This window comes from Populus trichocarpa, chromosome 16 (assembly GCF_000002775.5).
Source record: "Populus trichocarpa isolate Nisqually-1 chromosome 16, P.trichocarpa_v4.1, whole genome shotgun sequence".
NCBI lineage: Eukaryota > Viridiplantae > Streptophyta > Magnoliopsida > Malpighiales > Salicaceae > Populus > Populus trichocarpa.
This window is the reverse complement of record NC_037300.2, coordinates 12,474,336-12,488,418: the sequence shown is the minus strand read 5'-3', so window position 1 is coordinate 12,488,418 and position 14,083 is coordinate 12,474,336. Positions and strand designations below refer to the sequence as shown.

Below are 14,083 nucleotides of genomic sequence, written 5' to 3'. Positions count from 1 at the left end.
AATGACCAAACTGAAGTTTTTCACACTTTATAATATTAAAATAAGAAAAAAATTGTTTTTTATTTTTATTTCTTACTTTTTATTTTTTTAACTATAAAATAGAACTTTATTTTATAAAATTGGAATAGAAGAATTGATAGAATTTATTTAGAAGTGCAATGAATTTTGTTTTTCTGATATTATTTTAATTTTAATGTGTTAATAATAAAAATAAAAATTATATTTTAATATGTATAAAAAAATATTTTAAAAAGTTAATTAAGCTCAATACTAATCATACAATGAAAACACACTTTACAAGAAAGAAACTAGACTCGTCCGCACATGACCCGAGTCCCCAGATTTTCCAGGTTATAGAGACCACCAGAAAGGAACCCAAACCCATTATAAACTGCGCCCAAACAGCATCGTACTTCTTTCTCTTTTTAGCTCCTCCTCTCTCCTGTCCGGTTTCTCTCTCGCTCCATTATTCAGCTTCTAGAAACACCAAGAAGCATAATCACAAACATCAATCATTAAAGTACCATTTTAATGAGCACAAAATTAATTAAATCTTCAAAAAATTAATTCAAAATCACTTCAAATTTTTCTTCGATCCGATTCAAAGCGAGAGAGAAAAGGCTAAAAAGGAGCAGCAGCTATGGCGCTCTCAGCTTCCGATTTAGGCACGATATATTCTTTATTGACGAATTCAATGAGCGGCGATGAGAGCGTCCGCAAGCCAGCCGAGGCGGCGCTCTCGCAGTTCGAGAGTCGGCCTGGTTTCTGCTCCTGTCTAATGGTAAACCCTCTCTCGCTCGCTCTCTTCGGTTTTTATTTTGTATTTTATAGGGTTTAAGTTCAGTTCAAATTGCAATGCATGTGTGAATAATTGAATTTATTTCTAGGAAGTTATAACTGCAGCAGATTTAGCTTCGCAAGTCGATGTTCGATTATTAGCTTCGGTGTACTTTAAGAATAGTATCAATCGGTACTGGAGGAACCGGAGGGATTCTGCGTAAGACTCTAGTCTCGTTGTTTTTATAATTTGAGCTGCATTTCTTGGATTTTTGTTGATTTTGGCGTAGTTTATGACATGATATTTTGGTTTGTGAGCAGGGCAATAAGCAGTGAAGAGAAAAATCACTTGAGACAAAAATTACTGTCGCATTTGAGAGAAGAGAACGATAAGGTGATGATCTTAACTTTGTAAGTTGGAGCTCATAAGATTGGGTTCTGATTTGCTTTGCTAATTTGTAATTCAAATGTGTGTTTTTTTTAATCGATGTAGATAGCTGGACTGTTGGCGGTTCTTATTTCCAAGATTGCTCGCCTTGATTATCCAAGAGAATGGTATGTGTTTGTGGCATTTTATTTCTATATCATATGCTTTCATCGGTGGTTGTTTTTCTAGTTACTGGTTTTAGATTTTTTTAAAGGATATTTTGTTGCAAGTACATTTTAGTGTGGGTTGCTAATACTTGCCTGATGTTTCTTTTGTAGAGGTTGACTGTTGTTTCTCTTTTGGAAGTTTCACTTTGATATTGAATGTTAAATTTAGGGTGGAATACTCGTTTTTTTATACTATTTTTAGTTTTTTACTTTATGCATGAGCAGGGGATTCGGGGTTTTAGGGGGAGGGGTGGGGGTTGAACAAGATGCAGTTCTTGCAAACAATGGGAGAATATAGTCTATTGTAATTCTGTTTCAATGTTTGTCATCCTTATCATTACTGTCTTGCTATCAATTGAAAGTTATGAAATTATCTTGATGAATACAAAGGTGAAAATAGGGTAAAAAATGCAGTTGCTTTTCTTACATAAGTTTTTGTGACAAAACATCACAATCTTTGACTAGCAACTACAAATAGATCCAAAGTTGTTATGGATGCTCTGAGCTGAATGATTTTTTTTTTAACTAATGGTTATGCATTTAGTGATTTAGATATTGTTTAAGATTTTTTAGTTTGGCAATCTTGTACTTTCTGTAATTAGTGCTAACTCCTGTATTTATATTGCCTGTTGTTGTAGTTACTGATCTTGTCCCTACTAGTAGTTCTTTCTTCTTTTCTGTTCTAAGGTACCTGAGTTACTTCATTCAGCTAACTTTATTTCTTGATCTCTCATTTCAATATTTTTAGGCCAGAGCTCTTTTCAGTTTTAGCGAACAAACTTCAATCGGCAGATGTCCTTACTTCTCACAGGATTTTTTTGATTCTGTTCCGAACTTTGAAGGAATTATCCACTAAACGTCTTACTGTTGACCAAAGGAACTATGCAGAGGTATAACTTCTGAGTATTATCCCTTATGGTAGTATTCTTTATCCCATTTCCTTACATGCTATTCAGTTTCAAATGTCATCCAACCTGGCAATGAAAAAAGCGCACTTCATCCAAGTGTGAATGAAGTATGGATGGTAGGCCTGTTGTTGATGACTATGTTCCTGAGTGGAACAGCATTTATGTAAGCCCTGTGCCAGAAGTATCAGCATTTCAGGCTGCTGGATTCAGAATGTTCATAGATATCAGTACTGGCCTTATAATGAGTTAATGATATCAGTTATGGGTAGGCATTTCCTAGCAATGGTCATGATTTTTATGATCTTGTAACTAAAGTGCACAGATAGAAACTTGCTCTCAAACAAATAGTTATGTCTTATATCAGAGTTATGGTCACATGTTTCACATATCACCATTTTTTGTGGCAGATAACATCCCATCTCTTTGGATATAGCTGGGGCCTTTGGCAGAGTGATGTTCAAGCTATATTAAATAGTTTCTCTACACTTGCACAAAGCTATACTTCTAATGTTCTGGAACAGCGTCATGATGAGCTGTATCTAATGAGTGAGAGATGGCTATTATGTTTAAAAATAATTCGCCAATTGATTATTTCAGGGTTTCCAAGTGATTCAAAATGTGTACAGGTAGTTATTCAGTTCTTTCTCTTTATTTCCTTTCTTCAAATTTAAGAGTTTGGCACACTCTATATTGCAATTTAACCTGGGAGATTAGCTTTTGATTATTTTTTTTTTTTTAAATCTGTCAGGAGGTCCAACCAGTCAAGGAGGTTTCTCCTATACTCTTGAAAGCCATTCAGTCATTTCTCCCATACTGTGAGATAATGCTCTTGTTTTCAAACTTTTATTTGTTTTGCATATCCTAGTGGAGAGCTGTGGTAATCTGTGTTTGATAAACACCCCCCCCCCCTACAAAAAAAAAGAAAAAAAAAAGAAGAAAACAAAAAACGAAAAAAGTAGTTCTAGAGATCCTATAAGCCATGCATTTGGAAAACGTGTATTGTGGCTACATATAAATTTTAAGTGTTGGCTATTCAGTTATACAAGTAAGAATGTCCTAAACTGACATCAATTTTCATATTTAACAAACACTTTATTAACTAGAAAGAGCAGGAGAAAAATTTATATAGAAATATTGAATTGGATTCATTATGCTGCATACCATTCCATATTTATATGCCAAGAGTGTTATTTCCATATGCATGTATAATTGAATGGAGAAGAAGCTTAAGCAGGCTCTTTTATTCTCAGCCTTTCCCTTTTCTTTCTTTTTCTCTTAACAGGTTACTTATTTAGGAGTAAACTAATTTTCTTGTGCTGTGTTGTTCGTCAGATTCATCTTTCCAGAAGGGACATCCTAAATTTTGGGACTTCATAAAGAGGGCATGTACCAAATTAATGAAGGTTTTGGTCACAATTCAGGGCAGACATCCTTATTCATTTGGCGACAAGTCTGTTCTTCCTCCTGTCATGGATTTCTGTTTAAACAAGATAACTGATCCGGGTCCATATATTTTATCATTTGAGCAATTCCTGATTCAATGCATGGTAATGGTGAAGTGTGTCCTTGAGTGTAAGGAGTATAAGCTAAACCTAACTGGGCGGGTGATGGATGAAAGTGTGATTACAGTGGAGCAGATGAAAAAGAACATTTCCAATGCTGTTGGTGGTGTCCTGACTTCTCTTCTTCCAAGTGAACGAATAATACATTTGTGTAATGTGTTAATAAGGAGGTAATGATACCTCAACTTGTGCTTAATTATTTTGCCTATAATTTATAAGAATACTCAATTTCAAATGCATGGGGGTTCAGTTCTTAAAATTGATTGAATGAAGCTCTGCAGCTGTATTTTTTTTTTTATCTGACTTATGATTGCTGCTCTAGGGTTTGGGATTAAGGAAACAATTTAGCACTGTTGATAGGTCATCTCTGTATTTTGATGCGAAGCATGTACTCCAGAATCTCACATCTTTGATTACCCAAATCTTGGGCTCTTTTTCCCCTCTTTGATTTTTTGAAGAAAGTGTCTATACTCCATTAAATACAGGTTCAACTTCATGCTAACCATGCCTCCAAGAAAAGTGCTTTGACATTCATCAAATCTAACTGCTACTTTAATATTCATCAATGTGTGTTTCTCTTCATGTGGGATATGAGCCAAATCTTGTTGCTCTAATCACATCTCAAGTCAAACATTGCTTCCCCTCCCCCCTCTTGCAGAATTTCTATTTGCTTCATGGATCTCTACGTGGTTGGGTAATGATAAGAGATATAACATATGGCACCAAATGCTTTATTCATATCTTTCAGCATTCTGGATCTCCTGTGTGATGATTATCTACTTTTCAAATAATTATGTGAGATTGATGTTTTGTCAGGTATTTTGTTCTAACTGCTAGTGATTTGGAGGAGTTGTATCAAAACCCAGAATCTTTTCATCATGAGCAGGATATGGTTCAGTGGACTGAAAAACTGAGGCCTTGTGCTGAAGCTTTATACATAGTATTGTTTGAAAACCATAGCCAGGTAGGTGAAGTTTCAACTCTAGAATGATTGATATTAAAAATCTGCAAAGCACTCTGCTAACAGATGTGAGCTCATGTTGTTTCTTTGCTATTTGTAGCTGTTGGGTCCTGTTGTGGTGTCCATCCTTCAGGAGGCAATGAATGCTTGCCCAACATCAGTTACTGAAATCACTCCTGGGCTACTTCTTAAAGATGCTGCCTATGGTGCTGCTGCATATGTTTATTATGAGCTCTCTAACTACCTCAGCTTCAAAGATTGGTATAAGAATTCTAATCTATGCTACTGCTGTTATTTAATCAATCCGTATGTTGTTTGAATTAGTTATCATTAATTGCAGTCACATTAAAAGGTATTGGTTTTAAACACTAATTGTTTGCTGGTGCCATTAGCTTCAGAATTTTGTTAATGAAAAGGGGTTTGTCATTTGGGGATTACCACTTGCATGCCTGTAGTATCTACTTGCAAATTTAGTAAGTGTGGTTTTAGGGTGTTTGGATAGGGATGGATTTCCAGATTCGATAATGCTTCTGGAAATATGTAGAGGATATATTTCCAGATGTAATAGTTGTTTAAGGAACATGATGTCTGAGGAAAATGAGTAGCATATTATTTGATCACTAACTGCATGTGTTTTTCAAAATTTTTGGAATTGAAGTCACTGGAATTGTACTAGCTGGTTAGATTGTGGTTTCATAACCAAATTTAATCTACTTGGTATATATTTTGATGGGCTATATGATGATCCATCCTTCTCCATTTCACTTGGAAACTATTCATTACAGGTTTAATGGTGCTTTATCCCTTGAACTGTCGAATGATCATCCAAATATGTGTGTTATCCATCGAAAAGTTGCACTGATACTAGGACAATGGGTTTCCGAGGTAATGGCACTTTTTAGCTTTTTGGTAGAGAACTCTTAAGTACTTGTAACATTTCCTTTTCCTCTTCAAGAAGAAAATGAAATTTTTATACCTCATTGTCAAGAATGAAGTGTGTATGCATTTTGTCCTGTTTCTTCTCAGCATGTTGGTTCCTAGCATGATCTCTAGAAGTTGCCATATTGTGGCTCTATGCATGCTCAGGAGTTAATCTAGAATATTTCTCCTGTTCTTTGGAAATAAAGTAGGCTGATGTTCCCATGTGCTGACACATTATACAGTTATTCTGGCTTCTGTTCCAAGAGATTTGATATTTCCTGCTGTGGTTGCTCATTTTTTTTTCTTTGCAGATTAAAGCTGACACAAAGAGACCAGTGTATTGTAGTTTGATCAGATTGCTACAAGACAAAAACCTGTCTGTTAAGGTATGATGCTTGAATTAACCTCCGTTATGTGCCTTCACATCTCTCCTTTTTCCTCGCTTTTGGGGCTTTGAATGTTCTGTTTGTTCTTTGCATTTTCTGTTTCAACTACTGAAAATTGTAATTCATTGCACTAGCTTGCAGCTTGTCGGTCTTTGTGTTTGCATGTTGAGGATGCAAACTTCTCAGAGCAAGAATTTTTAGATCTCCTTCCTATTTGCTTTGATTCGTGCTTTAAGTTGGTTGAGGAGGTTCAGGAGTTTGACTCGAAGGTAAGATGATACTTGTGGTTCACCTTGATAGTCATTGCATGCGTGGATACTTTTGCTTGCTTTTCCTATTAACCTCCTGCATCTCTTTAAGGAACATAGATTATTGCCCTTCTCCTCTTATCATGTGAAAAAAAAAAGAAAGGGATGTCAAGCATTTATTATCATTGATTTTGGATGAATCTTAGGGATGGGTGTCCAATCGTAAACTATATATAAAGCATCCTCCCTTTTTCCCAACAATTGTATTTTTTTAAAATGCCAATCCCATAATTTTCTTTAAATGTCTATTTAGAAGCTATATAAAACCTTAAATAATATAAAAAAGATTTCCTAAATTATCCTTAAACTACATGGTACCTTATCGGCACTATATTTTGACCATCAAAGCTTAAAAATGCTTAAAAAATAAGACAGTAAATATAAAAACATCAAAATTAAAAAATAATAATATTAATCCATTCAGTAATTATATTAGATTTTTTTTGTTTTACCATGTCACTTTTGACTCTTATGTAGAACTTTATCACACCTTTAGATAATGTAATAAAAAAGGCATTTTATAAACTAAAGAATTCTTAGAACTTCTATCCATGCCCCAATTTTTAACTTTATAAAACACAAGCTCTGCCAAAATATTTGATTGTAGAATTTTTTAGGGTATTTGTTTTCCCTACCTTTCAAATAAGTTATTCTAGCCAAGAATCTTATCATAGAAAAAAAATGTTAGTGCTTCCAGCCTTTAAAAAAAAAAGAGAGGATGCGTTATCTTCACCATTGTTCTTAAATACTTAATTTTAAAGAAATTATATGGAGCTAGCTAGAAAATTATTTGTAAGGAAATGAATCATTTGAGTGTTTATATATTTAATTTAAATTATTTAGATGCAATTGTTTATGTTGTTCATAGCTAGTTCAATAGTTTAAATATTTTTTAAAAAATATAGCGTGTTTCTTATCTCTGTAAAAGTTAGTTAAATGAATACTTAATTTCAATAATTTGAAAAATGCATGTTCAGAAATCATTGATTCTGTACGTCAATCTGATTTTGGATATATTCTTTTTCAAGAATATCCTTCCGCTTCTTTGTGATACCATCTTTAAATGCTTAAAATTTGTGAACCACACATTTCCAATCTGTGATGTGGGTGGCTAAAGCATGAATTACATGAATTATTTATGATTTCAACTGCCATGTTATTCTTACCTCATTAATGTGCTCTTAGTAGTTTTTCTATTCATTCATGTAATTTCAGGTTCAGGTTTTGAATTTGATATCTGTTCTTATTGGACACGTCCATGAGATCGTTCCATTTGCAAACAAGTTGGTGCAATTTTTTCAGAAGGTAGTGGACAAGCCATTATATTTTCTGTTATTCTAATGCTTGAACATGTTAGTGTTGTATACCATAAAGAAAAACATTTTATCTCATGTCTTTTTACATTGACAAGAACACAACATTTTTGTTAAATAAAGGTGTTCTGCTGAGTGAACTCTTTCTGAATTTCTGAGTGGTTAAGTTCAGAAGAAATCGAGTTAAAGTATGTGGAACTAAGAGTTTCACTCCAGTGATTCTTGAATATAATCATACCATGCACATTTCACACATACTATGGTTTGGCCTTTCTGATGTCATTGTTTTTCTTGATGTTGTTTGAAAAGGTTTGGGAGGAGGCTTCCGGTGAGAGTCTTCTGCAGATTCAGCTTCTCATTGCTTTGCGGAATTTTGTGGTTGAACTTGGCTACCAGTCACCTACTTGCTACAATGTGCTATTGCCTATTCTGCATGGTGGAATTGATATAAATAGCCCTGATATACTCAATCTTTTAGAGGATGGCATGCTGGTTAGTTTCCCATGCCTAGTTTTTATTTATTGTGTGAGTCTTCCATATGCTGCCTTCAGTAGTTAATTGATAATAGCAAATTTAACTGGCATAACCATGCAGTTATGGGAAGCTACACTTTCCCATGCGCCTGCAATGGAGCCTCGACTGCTAGCGTACTTCCCATGTCTTGTGGAAATCATGGAAAGAAGTTTCGACCACTTGCAGGTTGGATTTATTGTAGTATCTATTATATTATTCATGTATTTAATGCTCAATGCAAGTGGTGTGCCTGGTCTTGTTGTCTTAAGTATAGCTCTTTTGTTCTGCATCTAGTTTCGTCAACAGCAAACCTGCAGTTGCTATAATTGGTTGATGAAATTTTGTTGACTTTAATATAATTGCAGGTCGCTGTAAATATCATGGAGGATTACATAATTTTGGGTGGGACTGAATTTCTAAGAATGCATGCTTCCAGCGTTGCCAAAGTTCTTGATCTGATTGTTGGAAATGTTAATGATAGAGGCCTATTATCAACTCTTCCTATCATCGATATATTAGTACAGGTACCTAATTTTAAATTTTCCTGAATCTAATTGCAGCCTTTATCTGATATTTGAACTTGAAACAGCTCTTTATTTTGTTATCTTTTATGACAGTAAGTTCATCATTTATTTCTGTGTTATATTAAGGAGGGAAAGAGAGGGAAAGAGAGGCTGTGTGCTGATTAAAACTGCAGGCTACAGAAACTTTTGTGCTCTTAAATTTATCCATGTCCATCTCTTGATATCTGGCAAGTGCCTCGGTAAACACAAATTCTTGCCTGATGCTCTTAGATTATTTGATATATCTATACTGACTTAATCTTTGGTGCCTCAAAATTATTGCTGTCTGGATTTGTCTTTTTCAATCGAAACACATTTGACCTATCTGGTCGGTCCTGGTAATGTTAAACCCTATATGTTAAAATAACTATTTATGCTGGTATTTTCTCTCTTTTTCTCAGCTGAAAAATTCAGTAAATCATGAGGCATCTTCTGGAGTATGCCCATATAGTTTTTTTCTAATCAAACATGCCGAAAGAAGAAAAATTGACATCAATCTGTGCTTCACGGAATACTCCTCGTTTGTATTTTTTTTCCTAAATCATTGCATCACCAATCACATACTTAAAATGCCCTACAACATACATGCAAATTATCTAGACCTTTCTAGTTTAATTATTTCTGCTTGCCAAGTTACATCAGTGGCACAGCCTATGGTTGTTATTGTGTACTGAATCATGAAGAGATAACAGTTTATTTTTTGTACTCCTGGCACTTTAACCTTCTATCTTATTGAAATCTATTATCCTGTTGTGTTTATGAAATTTGAAACAGATCCTTGTTATTTTTCATGGATTGCCAACTAGATCTCATAAGCACAATCCATATAATGAGTAAAAGTTTTGGTTACCATGGCATGTTCTACCATTAGTATCTGTCATTAAATGACCATGACCAAGGAATATGTAATTAGTTTGTTTCTGTTTAACCTTTGGAGTAATATACTTATTAACTTCCTAACTGTGTCATGCAAAATTATGCTTTCAATAACCACTGAGAATGCTCTGATAGAGGAAAAAAAAATGGAAAAAAAATGTACGATGGAAAACACAGACCATTTGGGAAGTTTTTAATTGTGAAAAAATTGTCATTTTTGTAGAGAATTGCTAGAGTACAAAATTGAAGAAAATGTGCTAATTAGTTAAAACTGAAAACTGTTCCCTGTAAAATTGGAATCTTTGAGCTTTTTGAGAACCTGGAAAACAAGGGACATGCTTGGTTTACATTTTTAATCCCTTTGTCAATTAGTCATTTAAGGGTGATCTTTCTTTCCTATTTTCAAAAAATAATAGCTGGTAATGTATTTTCTTATTTTTCTGAAGAAATGTTTCTGTGATAGAGACAAAAATATAGATGAAAACTACAGAACTGTTTTCAAAGTTAAAGCAGCCTTGGTTTACCAGGGATTCTAAATTTTTTGTGATGATTCTGGGAGGTTTTTGGTCGTTTTAGCCACTGGAGCTTGTTTGGTAGTGGTGAGTACTCAGCTATGTGACTTGCCTTTCTCATTTTGCAGTGCTTCCCTGCTGAAGTGCCCCCGCTTATTAGCAGTACTTTGCAAGTAAGTGCAGTTCTTGTGTTGGATTCTTGCAACCTATTATCAGTTATATGGTTTCTGTTTGATAAGTTTTGGATATCTTTTAACCATTTGTATGTTTTTTTGCTAGAAACTAATCATGATATGTTTAAGTGGAAGAGATGATTTTGAACCTTCCAAGGCAGCTGTTAAAGCATCTGCAGCTGCAATTCTAGCAAGGATTTTGGTGATGAACACCAATTACCTTGCCCAATTGACAGCAGAACCATCACTTTCATTGCTTCTCCAGCAGGCAGACATTCCAATTGAGGAAAATATACTTCTTTGTTTGGTTGACATATGGCTTGACAAGGTCAGTAAATCATGCTTTCATTTCAAATATGCTTTGACTGATTTTGATGTTTGTCCTTTTCTAATTTGTTAAATTATTTTAGTTTCTATGCACACTTCCATTGTGGAGTATTTTGCAAGTAAATAGTTTCAAATGATGGTTAGACATTCCCATGCATAGACTGCTATAATTAACTGCAACTCATGCCATCTCTAGAAGTGAGGAAATCAATGTGCTGAATGTACCATTGATATATAGACTCCAGCATAATGCTTTTCTAGTGGTCATGGCCAGTGTGCCTCGCTGCGTTAACTTTGTCTTCGTTTTAATATTATTGTACAGATAGATAATGCATCTTCTGATCAGAAAAAGACATTTGGGTTAGCACTTTCAATAATTTTGACACTAAGACTGCCTCAAGTCGTTGATAAACTTGATCAGATCCTCAGGTGCAGTTTCAAATTTGAATTTTGGTATCATTTGCTACAACTGCTTTCAATGACCTACACCTGCTTCATGAGCTTTAATTCATGCAGTGTATGTACAAGTGTAATTTTGGGTGCAAATGACGATTTAACGGAGGAAGAGTCAAGGTTACCTCCCTTGTACAATCCAATTTGATTTGGTGTTTACTTGGTTTTTCTAGTCTCTTAACTCGTTCTTAACCTTCCTATAATAATTGCAGTGGTGATAACATGAGCTCCAGCAAGTTTCATGGTGAAGGCGTAATTCCAAGTAGAGAGTACAGGAAAAGACAGGTTAACATTCTTCTGTTTTACCTGAGGCACTGAATTTCAATGATGAAATCTGTGACAGTGTGTGATAATTTCTCTAACATGTTCTTCTCCAGATTAAATTTTCAGATCCTATAAAACGATGGTCTTTGGAGAACTCAGTAAGAGAGAATCTTCAAACATGTGCTACTCTTCATGGAGAATCTTTTAATTCAGCTATTAGTAGAATGCATCCAGCAGCATTTGCACAGTTGAAACAGGCTTTGAAGATGCCATAGACAGGAATAGTACTCTTTCCTTTTTGCTTAGTGGTCACGTATCAGGGCCCCTTCAATTTTTTTGGTCCCATAGTGAGAAGACTTAGGGTAAGTTCTTGCTCCCTTTTGATGCAGAGGCCATTTTTCATGTCTGGCATTCATTTAGCGTTTCTATCTGAGTTACTTGGAAATTCTAGTGGTGGCACTTAGAATTTTGCTGGCTTGCATCTAACTGTGCACCTTGTTTGTTACTCCAGGTGATGTATTGGTGGATTGGATTTGTGGTTTGACATTCTTCGTGTTATTTCTTTGTAAGAATGAACTGGGTGGTTGCTTTACAACATCTACATTTCAACTTTCATTTGTATACGCCCCCTTTGGCAACAGGAAAATCTGTAAATAGCTTGCTGCTCCTTTCTTGTTCCAGATTTTCAAGGCACAAGGGTCGCAGCATTGAGGTCATAGGTTTTTGTCACGACTCTACAAATGAAAAGAAGATCTTATAGAATTGAAGAAAAGATGTACATTGTGCTGTTGAGTTGGAATTCGTTACCTGTTTTTGTTCTCACATGCCAATCCCATGTACTGTTTATGAACTCGAATGTTTGAAAAATATGTTCAGAAATGAGTGTTTATACGTAAATATCTTGGGAAAAATGCAAATGGACAAGAAAGATGGATGATCATTTATAATTCCTATTGACTTTTATGCTCTTGAACTGTGTTAATTCTCCCTAATCTGCTTCTTTCTCCACTTCTTTTTCTTTAGCAGGCCTGAGGTTTTAATACCTCCCATGTTGAGTTTTGATACTACCATGGTGCAGCCCCCGAGAGTCTGGGTGAGGCTGAACCTGTCGCCAAAGACCCAAAAGTGCCAGTCAGCTGCAAAATCAAACTGCACCTGGGGCTAAGTAAGAATCTATACCCCATAACACACTCAAATCCATCCATTGATTGCTTAGGTGATTTGTGTCCTCTGCTCAAACTTGCAACATTCTGGCAGTCTTTGATACCAGGTCATTAATTGATAAAAAAAAAAAATGCGACACATCACACTAGTGATCTTGGTTGTTGCTTTACAAAAAGAAAAATCATCTAGATTTTCACACGTGAATGGGTGTTATTTTTAATACATAGAGAAAAAAAATAAGGAATTCCTGTTTTTTATTGAATAAGAAAGATTTGGAGTTGCGATCTAATATTTTAATTACTTAAAATTCTAATTAATCTTTAGAGTCTGGATTAATCTTTAGAGTCTGGATAAAAGGATTAATTTTTTATACATTGAACAATATTATTACAAGTACATCTTAAGGGAAGTTGTATTGCTTATTTCTTTGAAAATTATTAAGGCAGTATTGTGTTTTTTTTTCTAATCATTAATTTGTTTATTGGTTAAAGCAAGTTCACTATATTAGAGTGAATCATGACTTTATAGGGTAAAGTCTAAGCATGTTTTTTGCATTTTATTTCTTTTAATATCGAGAATGTTTTATGTATAAGTTTGTAATTCTCAATATTAGAAATAAATAAATAATTTTTTTTATTATTTTTGAAATTTAGGTAAGCCCTTGTGGCTTTAATAAACTTGTTATTAAATTCATAATGCATGCAAAATATTAAAAAAAAAAATTTGAATTTTTTTTTGTTTTAAGAAAAAATGCTAAATAATACAATGTATTTTTTTTTTCATATTTTTTGTATTAAAATGCAAACAAGATATATTTTTTTGATACTTGACCATATGCAATTTAAATATAAATGTATTTTTTATTGAAGAATTTTTTGTTGTTTTAATATTTTTTAACAAAAAAAAATATTTAATATCAGGAAAATGCCTTACATATAAGTTTATAATCTCAAATATTAAATATTAAAGGGTAAAAAAATAACATAAAAGACCCAAAATTAATTGCAAAAATCATCCTTTAAAAATTTGAGATTTAATTGATATTTAAATAAGATTGTGTTAGGCAAAACATAAAATAAATAAACAAATAAATAAAAATACAAGGCTACAGAAAAAATATTAGGACATGTTTGTCAAAAATAATTTTAAAGACTTTAAAACACATTTTTCTTTAGTAAATTTTTGTCTCGTCAAACATGGTCTTAAGGCTTAAGAGACTCAGCTCGTCCACATGGACTAGGCTTCCTAGCCTAGCCCAAAAACCAAGAACACAATCAAATGAATATTTTGGTTGAATTTTACCAAGAACATAATGAACACCAATATAAACCCAGAAACCTAATCAAAGATTCAAACTCGATTACATCAAATAATAGATAGATAAAGATAGAACATGGAGAATCAAAGTATTATGAGGCATCAAATATGAAAAATAGATAATGAGATGCATGAGTCAAAAGTTAAAAAAATTATTTATTAAAACCTCGGTTTATTTATTCATTAAACAA

At 33.8% G+C, this 14,083-nt stretch overlaps 1 protein-coding gene across 2 annotated transcripts; it reads left to right on the top strand.

Annotated features, from left to right (window-relative positions):
* Positions 1-364: 364 nt before the first annotated feature.
* On the top strand, positions 365-12,384 carry LOC7460368 (uncharacterized). Of its 2 annotated transcripts, XM_024587668.2 has the most exons (25): positions 365-781; positions 888-997; positions 1,099-1,171; positions 1,271-1,332; positions 2,120-2,261; positions 2,687-2,905; positions 3,028-3,094; positions 3,612-4,011; positions 4,658-4,805; positions 4,903-5,063; positions 5,588-5,687; positions 6,035-6,109; positions 6,244-6,378; positions 7,633-7,722; positions 8,040-8,222; positions 8,325-8,429; positions 8,609-8,767; positions 10,323-10,367; positions 10,474-10,695; positions 11,017-11,123; positions 11,211-11,267; positions 11,360-11,432; positions 11,525-11,773; positions 11,923-11,976; positions 12,093-12,384. In XM_024587668.2, the coding sequence occupies exons 1-23, from the start codon at positions 641-643 to the stop codon at positions 11,684-11,686; spliced, it is 3,036 nt and encodes a 1,011-aa protein (XP_024443436.1). In that variant the 5' UTR covers positions 365-640; the 3' UTR covers positions 11,687-11,773; positions 11,923-11,976; positions 12,093-12,384. The 2 variants fall into 2 exon arrangements, with proteins under 2 accessions (XP_024443436.1, XP_024443435.1); XM_024587667.2 differs by having other exon boundaries at positions 11,923-12,384.
* Positions 12,385-14,083: the final 1,699 nt, after the last annotated feature.

What these genes read in the sequence shown, in the direction of transcription:
- LOC7460368 (XM_024587668.2), top strand. Translation starts at nt 641, where the DNA reads ATGGCGCTCTCAGCTTCCGATTTAGGCACGATATATTCTTTATTGACG. An exon ending in AGGAACCGGAGGGATTCTGC is followed by an intron (nt 998 to 1,098) that starts GTAAGACTCTAG and finishes GTTTGTGAGCAG; the next exon opens with GGCAATAAGCAGTGAAGAGA. An exon ending in ACCAAAGGAACTATGCAGAG is followed by an intron (nt 2,262 to 2,686) that starts GTATAACTTCTG and finishes TTTTTGTGGCAG; the next exon opens with ATAACATCCCATCTCTTTGG.